Source organism: Anomaloglossus baeobatrachus, chromosome 4 (assembly GCF_048569485.1).
Source record: "Anomaloglossus baeobatrachus isolate aAnoBae1 chromosome 4, aAnoBae1.hap1, whole genome shotgun sequence".
Lineage (NCBI taxonomy): Eukaryota > Metazoa > Chordata > Amphibia > Anura > Aromobatidae > Anomaloglossus > Anomaloglossus baeobatrachus.
The window spans coordinates 638,974,986-638,990,377 of record NC_134356.1 but is presented as its reverse complement, the minus strand read 5'-3'; the positions used below and the strand labels follow the sequence as shown (position 1 = coordinate 638,990,377).

Genomic DNA, 15,392 nt, shown 5'->3' with positions numbered 1-15,392 from the left:
AACCACTCATTACCCTGATTGCCACCGAATCAGGGCAATCGGGAAGAGCTGGGTAAAGCACCGGGCATGTCAAAATTGAGGGGGGGGCCGCATGTCGGTTTTTTTAAATTATTTATTTAAATAATTAAAATGAAAAAAAAAGCTGGGGGCAATAGAATAGTCAAACATTTTGGGTCAAGCCAGGAAAGTAAAGTCACTGCAAAGGGATGATCAAAATCAAGTCGGAAAACAGAACCGAGTCGGAGGCCAGGAGATTAGGTATGCAGATGGAAACACAAACAACTGACAGGAGTGGGAAGTCAGGGACTGGGACAAACAGATAAATAGGGAAGGGTACAGGACATGGCATGGTAACAAGGTGTTGCAGGCAGGGGACAGACCACGGCAGGGGGGCTGCTCGAGACGCTCGGATCCGGGGTCGTGGCTGTGGCTCGAGTGGCAACCGGACTTGGGCGCGAGCACCCGTCCGTCGCCTGCAAGTGAAAAGGGGGGTTATTTATAGGGGAGAGTTTTGTCAGTGACGCCACCCGTGGGTTGCGGTGATTGTTGGTGACACTGCCGCTGCCTTGGTATGGGGTGCTCAGGGCTGATGGAGCGGGGCAGCAGGATGGTATCCCCTCCACGGGTAGGGGAGGTGTTGTCCCGGGGCCCAGGTGTCGGTGAGGCAGAGTGATCAGGCACAGTCTGCGGGGATGGACCGGATGGTACCGGTGTACTCACTGTTTGGAATAAAGTCCCACAGAGTCCAGATATTAAAGTGACCCTTCCTCCTGCATTTTATGTTGCTGTCTTGTGTGTTGACTAGTCCGCATGGAACGGGGTAAGTCCACTCCCGGTATCTTTGCTGTGGGAGCTGTCGCCCGCGAGATCTGACCCTTGGGATTTTAGCAGGCACTTGCAGACGCCCTATCCCTATCCCCCACGTTGGGCTTCCGTCTTACTCTATCTGGGCTGCTAGTGGGACAAGGCTTGGAATCTTGTCCCCGGATGGTTAATTGGAAAGGTGCTTGCAGCTGTCCTCGCCCTAGGGTCCAGGTACCCCGACTGTGCATGGCCTCCGGACCAGATTCCCGCTGTCGGCACCGGCGGGCTAAAGCCCTGCGACGGTCCACTTAAGGTCTCCCGCAACCGGATCTCCGTCGTCTGTGGCCCGGCTCTGCCGTCTGTCCCCTAGTCAGCTCAAGTAGTCCAGTAGTCCGGGAGCTACAACCCCCGACTACCACTTCACTCCTCTCACTTCCACTGTCCAAACTCGAGTTCCACTGTCACTGTCCTTGACTGTCGTGTTCCCTCCCCTTGACACCTCAGAACCCCTAGGTGGGCGTCACCATCTGCCTTTCCCTGCCCACTGGTGTGTCCCTATTGTCCTGGGGGGGTGACTAGGCTTTTGTAGCTGGTGTTTGTACCTGTGTAGGGTCGTGTTGGGAGGCTAAGGAGGAGAGAATCCTGCATCTGGAAGGTGGATGCAGTTTTCTGTGACAACCTGATTTTGTCAGGGCGTCACACTCCCCCTTGGTAAAACACAGCCCATCCTCGGGCTGTCCGGCACCAGTTTTTATTTTAACTGCTTCTGTAAAAATGTAAGAAGATAAAAGCATAACATATAAAACTTTAAACATTTAATGGAGGCACAGGGAGGCACTTTTCTTGAATGTGGCATAAAGAGTCCCTTTCCCACCAGTTCACCCCAAAGAGTCCCAACGTCCAGAACCCTCTGGCCTGGAGGTTAGCCACCAGTTTTGTTAGTGACTGGGCCTCGGCCGACTCTACCGCAGGCCCTTCCTCCAACCAGTCCTCTCCAGTGGGTGTCACAGTCCTGGTGGGCAGAGGAACAAGAAGGCAAATGAGGATATGTACAATAACCCAAGAAAGTCTTTGGGTGGCCTCTGCCAGTCCTATGGCCATGGTTCATAAACAACAACAGGGGTAAAGCTGGGTTAAAACAGGGAAAGGGGGTAGCCGGATTCCGCTACCTGTTACTCTTTCTTTTCATATAGGTGACGGTGGGAGGCGAGGCATGGCTCCTCATTGACAATTGCCAACTTCTTCACATCTAGGGCAAACCACCCCCGCTCTCCACAGTGCCTGGTATAGCTGACCATATCCCCGGGTTCCAGATCCCGATCTGGATGGCTGGTTGGTAAATGAGGGGCTACATACCTCTGGGACACAAAGATCTCGGCTTCCAGTCCCAGCTGATAAATGAACCCCCACCCTTTTCTGGGGTCAAAGTGGCGGACCTGCCCTCGGTATGTCGGGCCCCTGACCAAAAAAGTGGCTTGTCGGAGGCAGTCCTTTTCCCGGTAGGTCCGGGCAAGCACGTCTGTTCTTTTCTTTTCCCGAGCAGCTATCTCTCGGCGGAGCTGCTGCTGCCACTCCCAGTATGGGGCACGGTTTCTGTGCTCCTCCTCCTGCTCGGGAGCCAGGCACGCTCGGATGCCCTCGGCGCCGGCTACAACCGGCCTCTCATGTTGCCGTGGGCCCCACCGATCAGCGGGCTGCTCCTCATTCCTGCAGGAACACACCGGCTGCTCCTCAGCTGGGGAGGGGAGCCTGGGAGCCATTGGTGCTGCAGCTGGGGTATAGACTAAAACGGGTGCCGCCTGCGTAGCAACCAGACTTGAGGCCGGGCCGGATGTCATCGGCGTTGCGGCCTGGCTCGGGGCCGGGTCAGATGTCATCGGCGGTGCTGGAGTGGTGATGAAGGTAAGGCCCGAGGACCCAATGACTGGGTCCTCCCCCGCAGACACCACGGCGGGTTCCGGTGCCAAGGGGATGCAGTTTTCTGTGACAACCATATTTTGTCAGGGCGTCACAAAGGAGTCAAATCAAACAGGAAATATCACCACAGCCAGTCACAGGCTGCAGAGCAAAACTATAACTTGCACAGGAATGCAGGTTCAGGGACCAGATATAGTGTCTCCTGAAACCAGAACAAGGCTGATGGGAGTTAACCCCTGACATGAGCAGGCTGGGTCTGGGAAACTTTGGAGCGGGGAATACTGGTCCTGAATCATGAAACTAGATAAGCACAGGGCTGGGGCTGCACCCTGTAGCCATGGGCTTCATCTATGCTAGGTATCAGAATACGGGGGGGGGGACCATATTTACCATCAATTGTTTTATTTATTTATTTTTGTACCATGATACTAATGCTAGAGAGTACTGTACATGGTCCTTCCAGGTATGACGTCATTTCAACACGCCCCCTATGATATGATAGGGGCATGTTCAAAATGCCGTCCAACGTTTCCAGCCAGAATGAACAACCTTTTTCTAAATCCACTTGGGCATCGAATTCTTTATAATAGAAGCGGGGGTGTGGGAGTAAGACCCCAGAAAGGTGGGGTGCAGGGGGAGGCGAAGCCCCCACCTTGTTTGATTATGGTGGACGAGAGGAAGCATCCCGATACCTACCAACTAAATGAGTCACACCCACTAACCTGGAATGAGCCCGTACATTTTAGGCTCACGGTAGATGCTAGAACATGTGGGCTCCTTCAGTTGCACTGTTTTCCCCACCTGCCCACCGTCCTGGCACCTGTGATTGGATGCAGTCAGCTGACACGCTGACACTCATGCTGTGTCTGACTGTAATTAGCAGCTCATTAGGTGAATGCGAGGCCTGGGAGCAGCATACTGGAGATGCTGGAGCCTTGGTGAGTACAACAAGCTTGCTCCCATTCCCCTATCCCTTCTACCACCATTTTTAATCTCTGGATTCTGATCCCCATAGACTTATATGAGGTACGGATTTTGGACCCGATCCGGATTCTTAAAAAAAGTGAACAGGGACCCGCCGGTCTCGGTTATCTGCAAGTCCGCCCATCTCTATTCGTGACCACAAGCTGAAGCGCACTTGGGTTTTGCAGCAGGACAACCATCCAAAACACTTTAGCAAGTCAACCCATGAATGGCTTAAGAAAAACTAAATTAAGACGTTGGAGTGGCCTAGTCAGTCATGACCTTAATCAGATTAAGATGCTGTGGCCTGACCTTAAAAAGGCGATTCATACTCGGAAACCCTCCAATGTGACTGAATTACAATTCTTCAAAAATTCCTCAAGAGCGTTGTAAAAGGCTCATTGCCAGTTATTGCAACAGCTTGATTGCAGTTGTTGCTGCTAAGGGTGGTCCGACTAGTTATTAGGCTTAGGGGAAATCAGTTTTTCCACACAGAGCCCTGTAGGTTTGTTTTCCTTTTTCCCTTAATAATAAAGAACTTAATTTATAAACTGTATTTTGTGTTTACTTGAATTATATTTGTCTCATATTTAAATTTGTTTGGTGACCTTAAAATTAAGTATGACAAACATGCTTTAAACTAGAACAGCGTGGGAAGGGAAGAAAAAGGCCAGGGAAAGCCCTACAGGTAACAAATACTATTGAAAACTCTGCTGTTAGAAATGGAAAGTAAGAACTAAGACAAAAAAAAACAGAATAATGAAAATATGGGGGAAAGAAAAAACAATCACAAACTAAAATGTTTTTATACAAATGCACAGAGCATGGGCAACAAACAAGGAAAATTGGAGTTACTAACTCAGGAAAAGAAATATGATGTCATTGGCATCACTGAAACTTCGTGGAACGATACACATGATTGGAATACAAGGCTAGAAGGATACAACTTATTTGCAAGAAACAGACATAATAAACGAGGAGGAGGTGTCGCATTGTATGTTAGAAAATCCTATATCTCCACAGTGATTGAAGCTTCAGAGACTGGGAGTTCTGTGAAAGTTGTTTGGGTAAGAATACAAGGAAAAAACAAGGGAAAGAACACCATTGTAGGTGTGTACTACAGGCCGCCTCAACAAGCGGAGGATATGGATGAACTCTTTATACATCAGGTGACCAACTTCACAAAAAAATATGATGTTGTGATCATGGGAGATTTCAACTATCCAGACATTTGTTGGGAATCTCTCTCAGGCAAAAGTAACAGTTCCAACAAATTGTTATCCTCTGTTGCGGACAACTTTATCTTCCAAAAGGTAGAGGAGAAAACAAGGGGATCTGCTACCTTGGATCTAAGCCTTACAAACAGGGAGGAAATGGTTGAGGAGGTAAGGGTGGCTGGGACCCTGGGAAGCAGTGACCATGCTATCATAGAGTTTTGGATAACTAGAGGAGGAAGACCAGTCAAAACCCAGACTTCAAGGCTGGATTTCAGAAAGGCAGATTTTAAGGGACTCAGAAAGAGGATAGCAGGGATTAAATGGCCGTATGTCCTTAAGGACAAAAATGTCCAGGAAGGATGGGACATCTTGAAAAATGAGATTCTCAAAGCGCAATCGTTAACAATCCCTAAAAGAGGGAAGAATAACAAACATTTAAGGAAATCAGGTTGGATGAACACAGAACTTAAACAGATGCTAAAAAGGAAGAAAGAAATGTTTATTAAATGGAAAGAGGGAGGCATATCTAAAGAAGAATATAACACAGTCTGCAAAACTTGCAGGGCACACATCAGATTAGCCAAAGCTGATAATGAAATAAGGCTTGCAAGAGATGTCAAAAGCAATAAAAAACGATTTTGGAGTTATGTCAAAAATAAAAGAAAAGTCAAAGATGTTATAGGAATTTTACAGGATGAGAATGGTGAAGTTGTAAAAAATGATGTTGAGAGGGCCAAACTCTTAAATTGTTATTTTGCATCTGTTTTCTCTGAAAAAGTAAAATCAAATGATCTTCACTGTTCTATTGTAGGATTAGAAGAATACAGGCCATCAATAAACAAATATATAGTGCGGGAATACTTAGCTAACATTAATGAATTCAAGTCCCCAGGTCCAGATGAATTACACCCCAGAGTACTGAAGGAGGTAGCAGAGGAAATATTAGAACCACTCTTCATAATTTTTGAAAATTCTTGGAGAACAGGAGAAGTTCCAGAAGACTGGAGAAGAGCAAATGTTGTCCCTATCTTCAAAAAGGGGAAGAAGGTGGACCCAGAGAACTACAGGCCTGTGAGCCTGACTTCCATACCAGGAAAGATCTTTGAACAAATTATTAAACAATATTTATGCAAGTACCTGGATGAGAATGAAGTGATTAACCAGAGCCAGCATGGGTTTGTAACTAATAAGTCATGTCAGACTAACTTAATTTCCTTCTATGACAGAATCACTGACTGGGTGGATCAGGGAAATGCAGTAGATATAGTATATCTTGACTTCAGTAAAGCATTTGACAAAGTATCTCATACAATCCTTATTGAAAAAATGACCAAGTGTGGAATGGACAAGGCAACTGTTAGATGGATTTGTAACTGGCTTAGTGATCGGAGTCAAAGAGTGGTCATAAATGGCTGCACATCCAGTTGGAAGACTGTTTCAAGTGGGGTTACCACAGGGCTCTGTCCTGGGCCCCATGTTGTTCAACATTTTTATCAATGATTTAGATGAAGGTATTAAGGGTAAACTGATTAAATATGCTGATGACACAAAGTTAGGAGGAATAGTTAACACTAGAGAAGAGAGAGAGCGGATTCAACAAGATCTAAACAAGCTGGAACAATGGGCAGTAACTAATAGAATGGTTTTTAACAGGGAGAAATGTAAAGTCATACATCTTGGCAAGAATAATGAAAAGAGCATATGCAGCATGGGAGGAATAGAGCTATCCAAAAGTATGTGTGAAAAAAACTTAGGTATACTAATAGATCACAGACTGAACATGAGTCAACAGTGTGACGCAGCAGCAAAAAAGGCAAACACCATTCTAGGATGCATTAAGAGAAGCATAAAGTCTAGATCACGTGAAGTCATTATCCCCCTTTACTCCTCTTTGGTCAGACCTCATCTGGAATACTGTGTCCAGTTTTGGGCACCACATTTTAAAAAAGACATCAACAAACTGGAGCAAGTTCAGAGAAGAGTGACCAGAATGGTGACTAGACTGCAAACCATCTCCTATGAAGAACGGTTACAGTATTTAGGATTGTTTAGCTTGCACAAGAGAAGACTGAGAGGAGACTTAATAGCTGTCTTCAAATATCTAAAGGCTGTCACACTGTAGAGGGATCAGTTTTATTCTCATTTTCACAAGGAAAGACTAGAAGCAATGGGATGAAACTGATGGGGAGGAGACACAGATTAGATATTAGAAAAAACTTTTTGACAGTGAGGATGATCAATGAGTGGAACAGGCTGCCACAAGAGGTTGTGAGTTCTCCTTCAATGGAAGTCTTTAAAAAGAGGTTGGACGGACATCTGTCTGGGATAATTTAGTGAATCCTGCTTTGAGCAGGGGGTTGGACTAGATGACCCAGGAGGTCCATTCCAACTCTAATATTCTATGATTCTATTCTATGATTCTATGCAAAAAAATAAGAAATCAGGAAGGGGGCAAACACTTTTGCACAAAAGTATATATGTGTATACAAGGGACTTATAAATAATCCTGTCCAAAGCTGTGGCCCAATTGTTCAGTCTATTTACTAAGAAATGACGCTGTATATGGTCGGTCTTCTCCCCCACGAGCGCATCTTTATCATTCTACTATACGGTCATACATGGGGGAATAAATACATTTACTCATTCAGCAGTGTGGTATACGTATATATGTGTGGCCGGAAATCTAGAAAATCGACAGCAGAAAGAAAGTGAATATATGCCCTCCTGAATAGGAGTTTGAGCAGTTTATTGGCAGTGTATATTTTATATGGATAGTGGTCTTTTTTCGAACCCAAAAGTAGCCACCATACTTTGGTAAATTTATACATACCAGTTGTTTGCCATGATTTTTCACAAATTACTAGAGATGAGCGAATAGTAACTATTCGTGTTCAGATTATATGCATACCAAATACTGAGTACTATTCCAGTATTCGTCAAGGCAAGAAAAATGTTCCGGTTCCGCATTGACTTGCATTAGGTTCATTATTCGTGACTAATACCAGAATAGCACTTTGGGATTCGTTACAAATAATCCAAATACGAATAGTTACTATTTGCCCATCACTACAAATTACGCAAAAAAAACACCACAAAAATCGGCATATGCAAAAATACCCTGAGATGGATAGAAAGTGGGTCAAGTTTTGGGGCTGTGACTTGCTGTTTAGGTCTGGAAACTTCGAAAATCACTGACTTAGAACTTGTCTCCTCTAAACTCAACTCTTGATTCTCGGTGGTGCACCGTCCGGTGTTTTAGTGTTTTTCTGTGTACTGTAGGAAATCTCCTGAGGCATACAAACCATTTTTGTCAATATGTTCCAGCTACTCAAGAAACTCACCTGTGGAAATGCCAAACCGCAGAGTGCCCTCACCCAGTTTGGCTGCTCGGGGATCTCACTGGCGATCAGGTATACCCGCTGTGCCGTCTCAATGCTGAATGCCCGAGTGTCCTTTGGACAACTTTCTCCACAACGATCGGATAGACTCACACACTCGCTGAGCTGTAACAGTTTCCAGCATTCTTGCTTACGCCCAGTTTCGGGGGGCTGATTGCCCTCGTACATCTCCAAGCGTGCTAGGCCACTGGATGTAGCTTCATACAATAGTGCCCATACTTTCTTCCATTTCTGTAAGAGAAAAATAAAATAAGATTTAATATGGTGGCATTTACCTCGTGATCTGAATCACTGTGTCTCCGCGCCCGTTCGTACCTTCAATTGGCACACATACCACCATAATATAGGTAGCCGAAACATAAGTATAATTTTTTTTTCATTAAACCTAGTAGATATCACACTCGGACACCTCATTCACATATATAATATGTTAAGGCTTCAGACAGAAGAAATCTCATATTATCGGAAAAATTAGGGTGTTACCGCGACTTGCAGGCAACTTCAATGTTTCAGTTAGTGGAAAGAAAGTTGGAAGTGATCTCGTAAAAATACAAAAAGATCTGATCTAGTACTGTATAACTTTTTTCCCATAGAGAAGCACCAACAGCTACAAAAATGCTACTATTTTATTGGAAAACGTTACTGTTGTGGAGCCGTAGCCTTCACACAAGACAACACTGATGTTTTTTACGACCATGTTGAAGGTGTGTATGGCCATCTGTGTCCTGTGATTTTGACACATGTGTGTTCTCCGTGTGCTATCCGTGATAGCACACGGATAGAAGGAACTTCTTACTCACCTGACCCCGGTGCTGCTGTCGCCGTCGCTGCTGTATCCGTCACTGCTGCTTCTGGGTCCACGGTGTAGTGAATATTCATGAGCATAATGAGCGGGCCCGGAAGCAAGTGACAGCAGCGCCGAAGGACAGCAGCGCTGGAGACAGGTGAGTATAGAAAATCATTTTATTTGAAAGACACGTGTTTTCTCCGGTACGTGTCACACTGATGTCACAGGGATCACATCAGTGTGTGGTCCATGTGACATCAGTGCTGCCAGAGAAAAACAGACTTGTCTCCATGCGGAACACACGGACACGTGAAAAAAAAACAGATGTGTGCACAGACCCATTGATTTTAATGCGTGTGCGTATGTCCATGTCCATGTATGTATGAAAACGGATGTCATATGTACCGGAATCACAGACGTGTGAAGGGGGCCTAAAGAGGTTTTCCAATAAAGAACATACAGTACTGGTATATCACCTATTGTCATCATAGGTGATAAATGATTGATCACAAGAGGTCTGACCACTAGGAGCTCTAGAATCAGAGACCTAACGTGTGTGCCACCACTGCTCCATTAACTGGCTGTAGGAATGGTGGTCACACATGCTCACTACTGCTTCACTCACACAGGAGACTTTACACAACTTGTTCTTGAGATTTGAGGGTCCCAGCAGCCGGGTCCCCAACAATCATTCATTATACAGTGGATAGAGGATAAATGTTTATACAACCCCTTCAATGCTCAGCGATGTTAGTTAACTTTGCTGAGAGCAGGCAATGTGTTCATGTGGACCCAGTGGCACCATCTTTGCTTTTCATATTTCCCCCCTTGTCTTCCCAGAGATAAAACTAAATTCCTCAACATTAAAATTGCAAAGAAGGAAGAGTCATGGAAATATGCTACTGTGAGCAGAATAGACTTGCTACCATGGCCTGCAGAAACTCCGTACTTTTCTCCAATCGAGCACATCTGAGACATCATTGGTGCGTGATTACAGAGGAGCTGCCACCAGTGGATTTTGATGATTTGCTACCCAAGTGCATTGAGAGGCAGAACATTTCTCAGATGATCATTAATAACCTCACTGATGGCAGCCAAGATGTGTGTGAGGATTTCTGAATTTAGTGTTTATTCTCTACACTCAATAAGTCAAGATATTTTGAAAATTTTGTTTCAATTTTTTATTATTTTATTAAAAATAAAAATGAGAAATATTGCACTAGGGCTTTTTTAGACTGTAACTTCCTATTGGTTCAGAAAATGCACATTGTACATTAGCCACAATGAATAGCTAATAACACTATTTTTTGTATTGAAGCATCTAATGAGCGTGTGCAAATTTAATTGTGAAGGGAGGGGGAGCTCTGATATAACCTTTTGTAATTGGTGTGTTCTGTGTTATCAGCTGTGCATACCTGTCATTATAACCCTGCCTCTGATGAATATGAGACTGCTGCAACCTCTTCCTGAAAGGACAGTATGAGTCTATAATAGTGTAACATGGCACGGGGTGGTAGCTGTGGCCGAAGTACTTGTCTCTTACACCTTGGCATATAAAAAGAAAAAGATCAAAACTCACATGAAAGAAACTTCTTTCCTTAATAATAATTATTCCATTTTCTTCAGAAAGTGTACAAGATGACGTGTTTCGGTCATAAATAAGTTTAAGGAAAGAGGTTTATTTCATGCGAGAGCCGATTTTTATCTTATTTTCTTTATTTGTCTTGGAGGCCATCCTCGGATCTGTGCACCACAGTTTGGAGTGTTTCCCTGGCTTTGTGATTCACATTACACCTTGGCATGTTACATGAGGGTGGGGTTCCTGGCTGGGTATGTGGACTTAAGCTACGGAGGAGAAACATCCTCCAGATCGTATGATGACGATGATTTTTTGAGCAGTTCAATCAGAGAAACTTTTTCCAAAATGAAAACTTGGTAAGGAACTATTTTGCCAATATCTCTGGTACTTAGCTTCTCTACTCTACTGACGCCATGGAACTCCCATCCAGGGCACTCTCTGTGACTCTCATTCTCTGTTCTGTCCTGGCCCGTTGATTAGTCTCAGGGTCAGTGGGCAATGCACTGGTGAATGGACCCATAAGGCTTACAGCAACTTGGCCCTCGAATGGGCCATGGGCCTTGCTAAGGTCAAAGATTCCACCTCTGTCTCGCGCCTTGTTCCTGGCTTTCCTTGAGGGCACTCGGTGACCTTCCAAGCGAGGCCAATTTTGCTATGGAGGCATTATGCCTTTGCTGGCCACATGATGCCAAGATGCCAGTGACTTCGGCTGGCCAGGACCAGTTGGTGAACAGTTCAATGAGAGTAACCACTGCTCAAAAATAAACCTACTTACTACTCAATAACTTGGTGAAAATTATATACAGGGGATATTGGATATACAGCTTAAAAGATATTTCCTTCATAATACGAAGCATTTTCACACACAGTTTCAATTCCTTCCTCTTAACTCACTTGAACTCTGTTTTCACTGGTTCACCTTCACCACATCCCATCTCAGTAAAACAATCCAGGTAGTGAGAGTCCTATTCTAAAGCTGCAGTTCAATGTCGTCTTCTCTCTCTTAAAGGAACTATTTTGCAAATATGGCAGGTATTTAGCTTCTCTTCTTCTGACACCTTAGAACAGTCGAGTGGTTTCTGGCAATAGAAGGTCACAGCGTTTGGTTGCGCAGAATGCTCCCTGACTTTCTATATTTCTTGCTGTTAGTATTCATTCCTTTCCTGCTGGATTCTCATCTCTCCCGCTTTAGGACCCAGCAGAGCTCTCCTTCCATCCAGCTGCTGATCATTAGTATTTTCCATGTGCTTAAATACTACCATCTTTCCTGGACTTGGGCTAATGATATTATTCAGTTCATTCAAGCCCTGGGTGCAAGCAGACGGCTTGGACTCATCTGTGGTATTGTTGCTGTAACTTTGCTGAACTTCTGCTTGAGTTATCTCTGGATAAGTAGTTCATGCACTTTTTCCCTGTTTATCCTCCTTGTTGTCTTCTTTAGTGTTTAGTGGGGTTGACTAAGCGCTCATCCCTTCCGTTCTGAATTTAGGGCCCAATATTAGGGATATCTAGAGTCAGGTATCCAGCTCGTCGCATAGGGTGGTGAGGGACCCCAGGAACCAGCGGTAGGTTTGGTCAGAGGTCACCATCTCACCTTTCCCTAGACACAGGGTTTCCCTTCCCTTTCGCCATTCACTTGATACTTCCCTATACCTAGCATGACATTCTGGCCCATTACCTCTCCAAGTTAAAACTTGAGCCATACTGTTAGATGTCCTATCCCAGGACCCATCTCTGGTTGATTACTGTCCTTCTGTCCATTTTCCTTCCTTTCTACTCACGATCACACTATCCACCGACTCAGTCTCCCCTCACATCAGGGACACCCAAACCATGGGGCATTATTTAACTTCCTGTCAGGAAACTGTCTCTGTTCCTTCAATTTAGCCCCTCCCACGCTGGGCTAGTACCAATATTAATCCTAACTTCCCCTACTGTCGCATAAACTACAATCTATCAGTGATAACACATGTCACAATACACATTACACATCATAACAGTACTTCGGTCTTTAAGGGGGAATGCCAGCACTATGTCCATCTCCTTTCAATAGCGCTCTCTTTAAAATAACTTGATCAGATGTGTGTGTGTGTGTTCCAGTGCCCATTGATAAACTCAATGTAATCACAGGGTGACAATGAGTTGGCACAGCAGCTCGAGGACAACTTAAAGAGAACCTGTCACCAGGTTTTTCCCTTATAAAGTAGAACCACCACCTGTATTCCCTTCTATACAGTATTCTAGAATGCTGTATGTACTGTATGTCCCCAAGCCAATCTGAATAACATAAAAAACACCTTTTTTTATACTCACCTTCTGGGTGGTCCGGTCTGATGGGTATTGCTAGTCTTGGTCCGGCACCTCCTAATCTGTTGCTTCATATGGATGACACATCCTACGTCATCCACACAGTGTCTTCCATCGTGCTCCTGCACAAGAGGAAGACAGAAGAGGGCAGAGCAAAGTATTCTAATGCGCATGCGCGGGTGCTCTTTGGCCCTTCTCCACGTATGCATATTACAATACGTTGCTCAACCCTCGACAGGGCAGAGAAGAATGCATGGGCAGGAGCGCAATGAAGGACACTGTGTGGATGACATAGGACGTGCCATCCACATGAAGCAAGAGGAGGTGTCGATAATAATAATATTTATTCATTTATATAGCGCTATTAATTCCACAGCGCTTTACATACATTGGTAATACTGTCCCCATTGGGGCTCGCAATCTAGAGTCCCTATCTGTATGTCTTTGGAGTGTGGGAGGAAACCGGAGTACCAGGAGGAAACCCACGCAAACACGGGGAGAACATACAAACTCAAGACTTAGCTACAGAATTCTAGACTGCTGTATATGAGGGCATACAGGTAATGCCCGCACTATATATGGGGAAAATCCTAGTGACAGATTCCCTTCCGGTGCAAAAGTATGAGCACCCTTATCAATTTCTTGATTTGAACATTCCTAACTACTTTTTACTGACTTACTAAAGCACTAAATTGGTTTTGTAACCTCATTGAGCTTTGAACTTCATAGGCAGGTGTATCCAATCATGAGAAAAGGTATTTAAGGTGGCCACTTGCAAGTTGTTCTCCTATTTGAATATCCTATGAAGAGTGGCATCATTGGCTCCTCAAAACAACTCTCAAATGATCTGAAAACAAAGATTATTCAACATAGTTGTTCAGGAGAAGGATACAAAAAATTGTCTCAGAGATTTAAACTGTCAGTTTCCACTGTGAGGAACATAGTAAGGAAATGGAAGAACACAGGTACAGTTCTTGTTAAGCCCAGAAGTGGTAGGCCAAGAAAAAAAATAGAAAGGCAGAGAAGAAGAATGGTGAAAACAGTCAAGGACAATCCACAGACCACCTCCAAAGACCTGCAGCTTCATCTTGCTGCAGATGATGTCAATGTGCATCGGTCAACAATACAGCGCACGTTGCACAAGGAGAAGCTGTATGGGAGAGTGATGCAAAAGAAGCCATTTCTGCAAGCATGCCACAAACAGAGTCGCCTGAGGTATGCAAAAGCACATTTGGACAAGCCAGTTACATTTTGGAAGAAGGTCCTGTTGACTGATGAAACAAAGATTGAGTTGTTTGGTCATACAAAAAGGCGTTATGCATGGAGGCAAAAAACACGGCATTCCAAGAAAAGCACTTGCTACCCACAGTAAAATTTGGTGGAGGTTCCATCATGCTTTGGGGCTGTGTGGCCAATGCCAGCACCGGGAATCTTGTTAAAGTTGACGGTTGTATGGATTCAACTCAGTATCAGCAGATTCTTGACAATAATGTGCAAGAATCAGTGACGAAGTTGAAGTTACGCAGGGGATGGATATTTCAGTAAGACAATGATCCAAAACACCGCTCCAAATCTACTCAGGCATTCATGCAGAGGAACAATTACAATGTTCTGGAATGGCCATCGCAGTCCCCAGACCTAAATATCATTGAACATCTGTGGGATGATATGAAGCGAGCTGTCCATGCTCGGCGACCATCAAACTTAACTGAACTGGAATTGCTTTGTAAACAGGAATGGTCAAATATACCTTCATCCAGGAACTCATTAAAAGTTACAGGAAGCGACTAGAGGCTGTGATTTTTGCAAAAGGAGGATCTACAAAATATTAATGTCACTTTTATGTTGAGGTGCTCATACTTTTGCACCGTTCAAATTTTGTTTAAATGCGGATTGCACATTTTCTGTTCGTGCAATAAACCTCATTTCAATCCAGAAATATTACTCAGTCCATCAGTTATTAGATATATGAAACTGAAATATCTGTTGCAAAAACCCAAATTGTTATAAAGAAAAAAAGGTTAAAATTAATAAGGATGCCCAAACTTTTTCATATGACTGTATATATATATATATATATATATATATATATTGTAAATGTAAAGAAGAAAATTTGACGCACCAGAATTGCAATTTTTGGCCACTTTAATTCCCAAAAAGATGCACCAAAAAAGTGATCAAAATATATGTAACACAAAATGGTACCAATAAAAATACGTAATTACTTACCGGTAATGTGTTTTTTCTGAACCCATGACGGCACCACGAGAGAGGGGATCCGCCCTTCAAGGACAGGAAACCTCCAGAATAAAAAGGGGCGGCACCTCTCCCCGCATCAGTTGATTACCGAGCATGACAGGACCTCCGAAACAAGGAACAGCGTTAAAACATATCCCGCCACCATAACCGCCCAGTGAAGA

General features: G+C 44.2%; 1 protein-coding gene across 2 annotated transcripts in view; it reads right to left on the bottom strand.

The window, feature by feature from the left end:
* The window catches only part of DOK2 (docking protein 2), a 134,941-nt gene that overhangs the window by 21,442 nt on the left and 98,107 nt on the right, over positions 1–15,392 (bottom strand). For both annotated transcript variants that reach the window (XM_075343056.1, XM_075343055.1), the window contains one exon: positions 8,243–8,530. In XM_075343056.1, the coding sequence (XP_075199171.1) occupies positions 8,243–8,530 (288 nt within the window). The remainder of the gene's footprint in view (positions 1–8,242; positions 8,531–15,392) is intronic.